Below are 12279 nucleotides of genomic sequence, written 5' to 3'. Positions count from 1 at the left end.
AGAGTGTTAATAAAAGGCTGCTATGGCCAGTTATACTCCAAACTCCTGTGTGGCATGTTTATTGGGATAAGGGAAAATGTATAGAATAACGGTTATTGGGATTATGTAAAGTAAAAGAAGGTTAATTACCTGGGGTAGAAAGTATGGAGAGATATGTCCCTAATGCATTGGTCAAGAGAGGCACGGAACTAAGCCAGAGGCTGGGAGGAGGGCCGGACATGACGAAGGCTGAGGGGAAGAGCGGAAAGGGTTAAGGTAAGGAGGTGAGGTAAGGGGGGTGGGGCCGGAGAAAAAAGAATGGAAGGGGGGCGGAGTGTTATTTAAAGGAAGGGGAGGAGCTGACACGGCAGCGCGGCGCAGAAGAGGAAAAGAGTTGCCCACCCACCCGTCCCATAATTTAAAAAAAAAAAAAAAAAAAAAAAAGTGATGAGGTGTCATTGGTGTTGTGGTCGTTCTGTTGTTTGTGTTTTCTTTCTTGCAGGTTCGGTGCTGAAGGTCGTCATAGCAGCTGTAGCGGCGGTGTCTCTTGGTCTTTGATGGGGCAAAAAAGGAAGCAGATGATGGAAATGTGGGGGGGGAGCTCATAGGGATATGGCCCCTCCCCTTTTTTGGTGTATCACAGCGGAAGGGTAGGCTGGATACGGGATTTGGTGGCATTGCGGGTAGGTGGTTGTCTCCAGGCTTATAAACGGCCGGAGGCCTAGTATGGTTAAAAGGTGGTCCCGCAGTGTAATGGTAAAAGGTTATGTTTAAAAGGTGGAGCGTGGTACCGTCAAAGACCAACTGACTGGGAGTTCGTTAAAATTGCCGTTACCAAAAAGTGTTATATATATATATATAGATATTTAATAAAGTTATTTAAGTTATTGGTTTGAAGAGTGTTAATAAAAGGCTGCTATGGCCAGTTATACTCCAAACTCCTGTGTGGCATGTTTATTGGGATAAGGGAAAATGTATAGAATAACGGTTATTGGGATTATGTAAAGTAAAAGAAGGTTAATTACCTGGGGTAGAAAGTATGGAGAGATATGTCCCTAATGCATTGGTCAAGAACGAGAGAGATTACAGCACACACATACAATAATGTCATTGAATCCTGTAAGGCTATTTAAAGTGGTTGTAAACCCTTACAACCAACTTTGACCTACAGGTAAGCCTAGATTAAGGCTTACCTGTAGGTCCAAGAAATATCTCCTAAACCTACACGGTTTAGGAGATATTTGCCGAAAGACAGGCACCGCTGTCTACGACGCATGCGCCGTAGACAGCGGCGCACTGAGCGCGCCGCGGTCAACGGCGATATGCCGCGAGTGGTGGCTCCCGTGCACATGTGCGGGAGTGACGTCATCGCGGCTTCGCTGAATGACAGCGACGGAGCAGGAGACCCACCGAGAAGATGGATGCGCCGGACTACAGGGGACAGCGGTGACTTCGCTGGCTCCTGTGTCAGGTAAGTGACACATAATGGGCTCCTATGCGATGCATAGTAGTCCATTATGCTTTACCTTTGCAGGGAATCAAAGAGGAAGTAAACCCATTAGGGTTTACTTCCTCTTTAAAGCACCTGAACATATTAAGCAAAAATATGGGGATTTGGTCACATTGTATGGCCATATAGTGTTAAGCCCACTACATGTGGCTTTGTTGGACAACCGTTCCGAAACTTACCTGCTTGGGTGTATTTTTAGTATGTTCTGGTCACTTGTAACCTCTCTATTAAAGGTATGATCACTGATGATCACTGCATAAATGCTGATACAATATAGTATGGCCATATACATTTTTAGTTTCTTTGTATGTAAAAATATTTTAATGTTATATGTTTCATGATTTACATGTCCTTATCCCCCCTGAAGGAAGATTTGAACTCATATATATCGAAAGGTTGTTGGGGTTTTTGAGCAGTATATCAAGTTTGGAAAACGTCACGTATATCCTGTTTAACCACATAGGCCCCGGACCATTTTGCTGGCCAAAGACCAGAGCACATTTTGCGATTCGGCACTGCGTCGCTTTAACTGACAATTGCGCGGTCACGCGACGTGGCTCCCAAACAAAATTAACGTCCTTTTTTCCCCACAAATAGAGCTTTTTTTGGTGGCATTTGATCACCCCTGCGTTTTTTATTTTTGACGTATATTGTAAACAAAAAAAGTGCTAAAATTTTGGAAAAAAAAAGCATTTTTTTACATTTTGCTATAATAAATATCCCCTAAAAATATATTTAAAAAAAACATTTTTTTTCCTCCGTTTAGGCCGATATGTATTCTTCTACATATTTTTGGTAAAAAAAAAAAAATCACATTAAGCTTTTATTGATTGGTTTGAGCAAAAGTTATAGTGTTTACAAAATAAAGGATAGATTTATGGCATTTTTATTAATATTTTTTTTTTACTAGTAACGGCAGCGATCATCGATTTATTTATTTTTTATCGTGACTGCGGCATTATGGCGGACACATCGGACATTTTTGACACATTTTTGGGAACATTGTCATTTATACAGCAATCAGTGCTATACAAATGCACTGATTCCTGTGTAAATGCCACTGGCAGTAAAGGGGTTAGGCACTAGGGGGAAGTTAAGGGGTTAAGTGTGTCCTGGGGAGTGTTTCTAACTGTGGGTGGGCGTGGCTACGTGTGGCATGTCACTGATCACCGCTCCCGATCACAGGGAGCAGAGATCAGTGACACTGTCACTAGGCAGAACGGGGGGGAGATGCTTGTTTACATTAGCATCTCCCTGTTCTTCCTCTCCGTGATCGAGTCCGCGGGACCCACGATCCGACTCAGGGAGCTTGCCACGCGTGCCGCAGGCCGCCTCTTAAAGGGTAACGTACAGGTACGTTAGTTTGCCTGTACGTGCCATTCTGCCGCAGTATATCTGCGTGAGCCTGTCAGCAAGAGGTTAATATAGAGGGTACTCATACCAGAGATCGTGTTTTTTATAATGCACTTTTTTTAAACTTTATACAATTTTGTATGAATAAAAATATTTTTCTATATACACAATTCATTTATTTTGTATGTGTAGCACTAACCCCCGAAGGAGCTGCTAGTTATTTTTGGGCTTACCGTTACCTTCTGTTCTCCTTGTTGTACGTCTAGGGGTTGTTCCGTGGTAGATGGCCCAGTAACTTGAGACTGACAATAGATCCACTTGAATGGATTTTATTTGCAAAACTCAGACAATTAAACAGTCTTTCAACTTGGGATCAGAGGGTTGGAAAGAGGGTTCAGGTACTCTTAGCCCTTGTACACACGGTCGGAGAATCTGTCGGAATGAGTCTTATCGGACCGTGTTGTCAGATGATCCGACTGTGTGTGGTATGCATCGGACTGATTCCGTCTGAATCTCCGTCCGACCCAATTTTCCAACATGTTGGAAATATTTCCCGACCAACTGGGCCGGACGGACCTAATCCGATCATGTGTAGAGCATTTTCATCGGACCAAGTGCCACGCATGCTCAGATCAAATTCCTACATCAAAGCTATTGGCTACTAGCCTGAATGTAGTCCCATCGTAACGTTACGTCATCACGTTCTGAAAGATCGGATTTTTCGCCAACTTGGCCCGACCGTGTGTATGCAACAGTTTCGGACACAATCCGTCGGACTAAATCCGACTGGCAAAATCCGACGGATTTGGTTGGCAAATTCTCCGACCGTGTGTAAGTGGGCTTAGTGTCAAAGCATCCAGAGAATAGCCATTCGCAACTGGATGGTCACTCAGGTTGGACAGTTCCTCTCTCACAAGGCCTAGCAGCCAACTTGGTACTTACTCAGAAACAAGTCTCAGCCACAGACATTGTAGAATGTACAAAATAATGTTTCTGCCACAGACGTTGTAGAACCCGTAGGAAAACTAAGCTTGAGAACACTTGTGGGATAACTGGATCTCTCAGCCTGCTTGGCGATATCCACAAGACCGGATTCTCTTGGTTACTTCAGCCCTTCCAGGCTCTTGCTAAGAAAACCAACCCATACGTGGTGTTCTTATGAAGAGTCCTCCCCTGGAATGCTGGATGTACACTGGGTCTCTCCCGAACCGGAGACGCCACCCAACCACCTCAGAATCCTTCCTTAGTTTCCTTGCCTCAGGCTAGCCAGCCCCGAGACATTAAAGTCAGGTGGATCCGCACCCCAGGCCATAGCCTTCCTGGGGGCTGGTCAGGAGGACCAGGACCATGAAATCAGCACATCATTCTGGACCGGAACCCCGAACCACGTGACCTCCGCATCTTAAATGCCCTCTCCCAGAAAGCACAGAGTGCCACTCCCACTGGGCAGGCTCCGAGAGAGAGTAATTTAAGCACCTGACCAGACCATAATTCCATGCCTGCCAGAAGAGACAGTGCCCCCTGTGGCCAGGCTGAACATCTCACAGTCCAATCAGACTGATGCTGAGGCCCAATTTAGATAATTATACCCAAACCAAGCTGCAGTTTAGGCAACTTTAACTTTAGAAAAAGCATAGCGCGTGCTCTTCAGGAGCTGCCGCTACATATGTTTTTGCTGCCTAAAAGCCCCTGATAGCTTTCTTCTTTTTCTGCTTTTGTTGTATATTTAGGGTGAGCAGCCTTTATTTCACCCATATGGATGGGCTCTTTTTTTCTAAGAAAATAAGCTTTGCCATCTTCTGTAACGATATCATGTCTGAGCCAGGATATATTGTAACTAGTCGCCATGTTGTTTGGAACGCAGCCATGACAGCTTGGCTACCTTGTAAACTTACAGAAGAATCTGAACTCCCCCCTCCCTGTCTTAGGAATTCCAAAGCTTTTAACATCTTCAAAAGGAAAGAAAGGTTATCTTAGCAGAGAAAACAGAACCAGGCTAGGTCAATAAACAAGGCTCAAGTTGCCTGGCAAGATATTCCGGCCTGTCGTAAAACTGTCACCCTCTCCATGCAGAGAACCAACAGATACCCGTCGTAAATACTTCCAACCACAGACTGCAGAAAGATTAGTAAAGTTTTTGAAACTTCAACATTTTTTATAACTTTCAAAGCCATCATAGCACAGCTATAATATGGATATATTTAGTTTCCTCGGATAATTTCTAACATTTCAAGTCTAGACACCCCTATGTCAGGTCATATGGGAAGCCACTGGGACCCCTTACTCCTCCTAGGTAACCCTGGAATGGGAAACCTGTCATGTGTGGACTTGTTTTGAAGCAAATATCATGCTGATAATTGCAAGTATTCTTCCTTCCAAATTCTACCTTATTTCTTTGTGGCTGTATATTGTCTTTATTTTTTGAAACATCCTTTTTCTGTAAATGTTTTATTCGCACCAACCTTGACCTTTTCATAATAAACCCTTATGTTGAAAAGTGTTAACCTTGTCTTTAAAGCTCTTGATGCAAACTATAAACGAACCTGTCTCTTAAAAGGGCACTACTGTGGTAGAGTAAGGCACTGAGCAGACCTGTCTGTGGTGGCAGTGTGTGTTGCAGGCGCTTATTCTAAACTTATAATTGGTATTGCTAAAATTACGAGTCCCCCCGGCTCTGTCTTTAAATGGGGGTGGTGGCAGTTAAAGGATTAATTGTGTAATTAGCCCAGTGACACTCGCTCTCAGGCTGCCTGCACCTAGATTGTGGTCCCGCAAGCTGGAAAATCTTTGTGCTGGGTGCAGCTGAGTGTGGCATTGTTACGTAAGTGACAGCGGGGTGTGAGGTTGGCCGGTCCTCTGTCGCCAGTTAGCGAGGAGGGCGGGGATCTGACACCCGCGTTCGTCACATATTGGCTGGCAGCGTAGCGGGATAGTTTTGCATTAAGAGCATTCAGTGCATTGTTAGGAATTAGCTCTGCACTGAAGGAGTGTAACCTTTGTGGAAACTGTCCTTAGAGACAAGCTGGTGCACATTATTTTTTTTTGTTTACTTTTTTTAAAAAGAGATATACAGCAACAGCTCCTTTCTACACCTTCTTCCTATCTCTGCTTTCTGTTCTATCTTTTCTGCTTGCAACATGTCTGGGTTATCAGCATATAAAAAGATGAACAAAAATGGACTGGCTGCTGAGTGCACAGAAAGAGGAATTGATGTCAGTGGCAAAAACCGTGATGGCTTGATACATGCCCTACATGAGTTTGATATCCGTGCAGACCACAACCTGGGGGAAACTGGACCAGAAAGGGTTTCCGCTACTCCAGAGCCCAGTGGTTCAGAGGCGGCCTCACCAGATGGGCATGCAGAGACTGACACTGGACTATCACGGATTGTTACCTCCAAGCCATCGCCGGAGCAGGCCAGCATCAGATTGCCTGGAACCAGAATAGACTGTCCTCAAATGCAGGAAACACTACAACACCTCAGGGAGACGGATCCTGTGGTGTACCTGCAGTTTCTCGAGCGCCAAGCTGCGGCTGAGAGAGAGGCTGCGGAACACAGGGCTGAAAGAGAGGCTGCAGAACGCAGGGCTGAAAGAGAGGCTGCAGAACGCAGGGCTGAAAGAGAGGCTGCAGAACGCAGGGCTGCAGAACGCCAGGCTGAGAGGGAGGCTGATCGTCGCCACGAACTGGAGATGGCTAGGCTCCAGCAGCAGCGACAGGTTCAGAACCTCGGATCCCTAAAGTACAGGGATGACTCTCTGCCAGTGACCCCGGCAGCCAAATTTCCAGTTATGGAAAAGGACAGTGACATTGATGTGTATCTACTGTCGTTTGAAAAAACTTGCCGTCAGTACCATCTGCCCCCAGCACAATGGGCCTGGTACCTGACGCCAGGGCTACGAGGCAAGGCCCTGGATGCTTATGTAGAACTGTCAAAAGAGCAAGGAGGTGATTATGAGGCCCTAAAGGCTGCAATCATCCAAAAGTTTCAGCTAACCCCGGAAGTGTACCGGAAGCGTTTTAGGTCCTTGCAAAAGGGGCCTGGGGACTCATACCTGGATGTGGTAAGTCGCTTACACACCACATTCCGGCAGTGGACTAAAGGCTTGAAAGCCGATTCTTTTGAGTCCTTGGAAGATCTTATGATTGAAGATCAACTTTTGCACATCTGTCCTACAGACGTCAGACAGTTTGTGCTGGAGCGAAAGCCAACCTCTGCCAAAGCAGCAGCAGAACTGGCAGATACCTATATCCACTCTCGGGTATCTGACCATCGCAAGGCTCCTCCAAATGGCTGGAAAGGAGGGAAATCACACCTGGCAACCCCTCCTCTACCTACCAACCAAGTTCCTCAGCGGCCGGAATCTGCAGCTCCTGGAGCCAAAGCCTTTGTGACTGACAACCGCAAATGCTATAACTGTGGGAAAGGCGGACATCTCCGGACACAGTGCCCTGAGCAGAAGAAGACGACGACGCCTGGCCATGCGGCCAGCAACCCTTCTGCTGTGCTGCTCGTCGGTGGAAAACCTCCAGGAACCAATGCCAACTTGCAGCCAGTCATTGTAGGCCACCGAACTGTAACAGGCTTTCGTGACACCGGAGCCGAAGTCACTTTGGTCAGACCAGAGGTGATAGAAAAAACAGACATCATCCCAGAGAAGTACCTTACCCTGACCGGAGTTGGGGAAACCTGTTCCCATGTACCCCATGCCTATGTTTTCCTGGATTGGGGTGCTGGAAGTGGGATGAGAGAGGTGGGTGTCTCGGAGGAGATCCCCACTGCTGTGTTGTTGGGTTCTGATTTAGGTACCCTTGTTTCTTACTATGCCCCTGCTAAGAGCACCCCGGATGCTCCCACGGAACTCTCTGGACCTACCAAGGTACTGTTTACAGATGTTGGGGTAATATCTGGGCAACCTGTGGATGGACAGAGGGAGGGGGAGGGTGGAGTTGAAGGGCAAGGTCCTCCTTCTTCAGAGACAGGAGAGGAGGCCCCCTTGCTAGTGAAGGTACCTGATGTATGTTCCAATGTTGCTGAACTGATAAAGGTTAAATGTGATGATGATGATCAAAGGCAGCCGAGGTGCAGGCACTGATCGCAGAACAGCAGGAGGAGGTCTCAGGGCCCTCTCCCTGTTCTGACCCAGTGGACTCCACCTCTGTTGAGCCTCAGCAGCCGTCCTTGTTTGCCACAGGACTGCTGGCTGAGAGTTGTGGTCCCGCCTTTGAAACAGCACTGCAGACAGACCAAACACTAGCACAGCTCAGAAGTCTAGCTGATCACCCCCCTGCAGAGAATGACAAACAAAAGGTCTACTGGGACAAAGAGAAACTGTATAAAGAAAATTTGCCTGCAGAGGGGAATGAGGCTGACATAGGTGACAGACAGCTAGTGGAACCCAGTCAATTTAGGGGACAGCTGCTAAAAGTGGCCCATGAGATTCCCCTCGCAGGTCACTTGGGGATCACTAAGACCCGAGGGCAGTTGGTACATAACTTTTATTGGCCCAGGATGCTTGCTGACTAGGGATGAGCCGAACACCCCCCGGTTCGGTTCGCACCAGAACTTGCGAACGACCCCCGCGTTCGAAACGAACATTAGAACCCCATTGAAGTCTATGGGACTCGAACGTTCGAATTGGAAAGTGCTAATTTTAACGGCTAATATGCAAGATAGTGTCCTAAAAAGGGTTTGGGGACCTGCCTCCTGCCTCAGGGGACATGGGTCACTGCAAAAAAAAGTTTTAAAAACTGCCGTTTTGGCGGGAGCACTGATTTTAATGACGATTAAAGTGAAAAAAAAAAGTGAAATATTCCTTTAAATATGGTACCTGGGGGGTGTCTGTAGTATGCCTGTGAAGTGCCACGTGTTTCCCGTGTTTAGAACAGTCCCTGCACAAAATGACATTAAACGGAAATAACACCATTTAAAACTGCTTGCGGTTTTAATGTTATATCTGGTTCCTGCAATATGGTTGAAAATCATTCAGAAAAATGGCATGGGTAGCCCTCCCTGCCCATTACCAGCCTATTTGGGTCTTGTACGCATATTAAGGGGAACCCCGTACCCATATTAAAAAAAGGAAATGCGTGTGGCCCCCAGGCCCTATATACTCAGAACAGCAGTATACAGGCGGTGCAAACAAGACAGGGACTGTGTAGGTTTGTTGTGTTAAGTTGAATCTGTTTGTCATTTTCAACTGGTACATTTTTAAAGTGTAGCTCCAGTCAAAAAAACTATTTTTAAGCTTTTTGGAAAACATAGGGAAGGGTTATCACCCCTGTATAATTTGTTTTGTCGTCCATCTTTTTTCATCTCACTTGCTGCTGTCTCCTTGCGTTTGCAAGTAGGAGATGTTTGTAAGTTGGATGTTTGAAAGTAGGGGCCTGCCCTATATTATAGCGGTATGTACTGGGTACAGAGCACGCAGACGCACGCACTATCTCCTAACACTACTGACTGCAAGCTCTATTATTAACCACTTGTTAGCCCAATGTTTGCATAAAGTGAAAGATGAAGTTATGCTGAGTAAATAGATATCAAACATGTCACTCTTCAAAATTGCACATGCCCGTGGAATGGCGCCAAACGTCGCTACTTAAAAAATCCCCATAGGCGACGCTTCAAATTTTTTTTTACTGGTTACATGTTTTGAGTTGCAGAGGAGGTCTAGGACTAGAATTATTGCTCTCGCTCTAACATTCTCGGCGATACCTCACATGTGTGGCACATGCGAGCACATGGGGACATGGGCGCTTTAATTTTTATTTTATTTTTTTATTGTTCATTTTACTTTATTTATTTTAGTTTGACATTTTTTTCCCCAAAAATATATTTTTGATCACTTTTATTCCTATTACAAGAAATGTAAACATCCCTTGTAATAGGAATATGGGGTGACAGGTCCTCTTTACAGTGAAATCTGGGGGTCAATATGACCCCACATCTCACCTCTAGGCTGGGAAGCCTGAAATAAAAAATAAAAAAAAGATTCTGGCTTTGATCGTACTGGCGAGTTGGTAGATGCACCGGAGGGCGGTGAGGGGTGGGCGGCATCTATGGCTGGGTATTTCAGGGTATCACCGAGTATGGCTGGGTATCACCGAGTATGGCTGGGTATCTCTGTGTATGGCTGGGTATGGCAATTTATGGCAGGGTATTACAGAGTATTGGCGGGGTACTACAGAGTAATAGCAGGGTACTGCAGAGTATTGGGGGGTACTACAGAGTAATGGCAGGGTACTGCAGAGTATTGGGGGTACTGCAGAGTAATGGCGGGTACTGCAGAGTAATGGCGGGTACTGCAGAGTATTGGGGGGTACTGCAGAGTAATGGGGGTTACTGCAGAGTATTGGGGGGTACTACAGAGTAATGGCAGGGTACTGCAGAGTATTGGGGGTACTGCAGAGTAATGGCGGGTACTGCAGAGTAATGGTGGGTACTGCAGAGTATTGGGGGGTACTGCAGAGTAATGGAGGTTACTGCAGAGTATTGGGGGGTACTACAGAGTAATGGCAGGGTACTGCAGAGTAATGGCAGGGTACTGCAGAGTATTGGCAGGGAATTGAGGGGTTAAATTAGGTGAGCAGCGATGTGGGCACTGCAGATGCAGCCCACATCGCTGCTGACACCGATCTCTTTCCCCTCCGCTGTACCGATCGGTACAGAGAGGGGAGGGAGGAACAGGCGTCATAACATGACGCCGGTTTGTTTACAAGTGATCACTCCGTCATTTGACGGAGCAATCACGTGGTAAACGGCCGCTATGAGCGGCCGTTTACCGTGATCCGTGATGCAGGACCCGGCGGTCACGGATGCTCTCGAGTGCGCACACCTCGGGGCACGCGAGAGCAGAATTCTGGGAGGCCGTTAATTAACGGCCTCTCAGAGTTAAACAACCGCCCTGAAGCCGTTAATCGGCAATGGGCAGTTGTTAAGTGGTTAAAGCTAGATCACTAGCTATATAGGTGAGGTGAATATAGTGGTGTATACTGCAGTCAGGGCACAGACAACAACCACTACACAGCAGCAAGATAGGAAATCAGCCAAAAACGATTGGTGTGTACTGTGTTGAAGGTACACAGAACACCCACTGCTTCAGATGCTAGGTAACACACTACACGAGGCCGCCTCAAAGGCGGCCTTATATAGTGTGGGGCGTGCACTACACAGCCTGAGCTATGATTGGCCACAGGCAGGATGCCTGTGGCCAATCATGGCTCTCCTCGCTGCCGGCGCTACGATTGGCCAAGCATGCGGGGTCACAGTGCATGCTTGGCCAATCATCGGGCAGCAATGCACTGCTCCAACGCAGTGCATTGTGGTCCGCGCGCGCGTCACTTGAATTTTGACGCGAACGGCCAAAACGTTCGGAATTCGCCGAACGCACGAACAGCCAATGTTCGAGTCGAACGTACGTTCGACTCGAACACGAAGCTCATCCCTATTGCTGACATAGCTGACTACTGTCGGTCCTGTGTTACCTGCCAGCGTGTTGGCAAGGTAGGGGATGTCCACAGGGCTCCACTAAAACCTTTGCCTGTGATTGACGAACCTTTTAAGAGGGTGGCAGTGGATATCGTTGGGCCTTTGGCCATCCCTAGCAGTTCAGGCAAACGTTATATCCTTACAGTTGTCGACTATGCCACGCGTTATCCAGAGGTGGTGGCTCTCTCCTGCCTCCGGACAGACAAGGTCGCTGATGCTCTGTTGGGAATCTTCACAAGAGTGGGATTCCCAGCCAAGCTCATTAGCGATCAAGGCCTTCAGTTTGTGTCTGACTTGATGCAAGCTCTTTGTCAGCAAATACAGATGACGCATATCATGGCCAGTCCTTATCACCCACAAACAAACGGCTTGTGCGAGCGCTTCAATGGCACCTTGAAACAAATGTTGCAAACCTTTGTGCACTCCCAGGGCAAGGACTGGGAATGGTATCTGCCTCATCTGCTGTTTGCTTACAGAAAGGTGCCTCAGGAGTCCACAGGCTTTTCACCATTTGAACTTCTGTATGGAAGGAGGGTAAGAGGGCCCCGGACCTAATCCGTGAGACCTGGGAGGGCAAGATTGCCGACCCAGAGGTCTCTGTTGTGGATTACGTCCTAAAATTCAGGGATAAAATGGAGGCGCTGGTGGAAATTGTGCGGGAAAATATGACCCAGGCCCAGACCAGGCAGAAAGAGTGGTATGACCGTAATGCTAGGGAGTGGACCTATGACATTGGTCAGAAGGTGTATGTTCTGCTTCCCCTGCGGCAGAACAAACTCCAAGCAGCATGGGAAGGCCCGTACACCATCACCCAGCGTCTGAATGATGTCACCTAATTGGTCAGGTTGGGAGAAGGGAGTAGATGGCAGAAGGCCATTCATGTGAACATGATCAAAGCCCATCATGAACGCACGGCCTATGTCATGCCAGTCTGCAGCAGGCCAGAGCC

The 12279-nt window shown here is 47.2% G+C and overlaps 2 protein-coding genes across 2 annotated transcripts in view; both read left to right on the top strand.

Moving 5' to 3' along the window:
- Nucleotides 1–12279, top strand: part of LOC143989923 (uncharacterized) — an 87625-nt gene that overhangs the window by 31114 nt on the left and 44232 nt on the right. The window lies entirely within an intron of this gene.
- Nucleotides 6301–12166, top strand: LOC143989986 (uncharacterized). Its single transcript, XM_077490228.1, has 2 exons — nucleotides 6301–7722; nucleotides 11861–12166. Exons 1-2 carry the CDS (start codon nucleotides 6301–6303, stop codon nucleotides 12164–12166), a joined length of 1728 nt encoding a protein of 575 aa, XP_077346354.1.

The sequence above is a fragment of the Lithobates pipiens genome, unplaced genomic scaffold, assembly GCF_037356315.1.
Source record: "Lithobates pipiens isolate NorthernLeopardFrog02 unplaced genomic scaffold, aLitPip1_a1.2 Scaffold_18, whole genome shotgun sequence".
Taxonomy (NCBI): domain Eukaryota; kingdom Metazoa; phylum Chordata; class Amphibia; order Anura; family Ranidae; genus Lithobates; species Lithobates pipiens.
This window is presented reverse-complemented; position numbering and strand designations above follow the sequence as displayed.

Bases quoted from the DNA above. Each gene is read 5' to 3' on its own strand.
- LOC143989986 (XM_077490228.1), top strand. From the start codon at position 6,301: ATGCAGGAAACACTACAACACCTCAGGGAGACGGATCCTGTGGTGTAC. The intron at 7,723-11,860 runs GTACTGTTTACA...TCTGTATGGAAG, and splicing joins AACTCTCTGGACCTACCAAG to GAGGGTAAGAGGGCCCCGGA.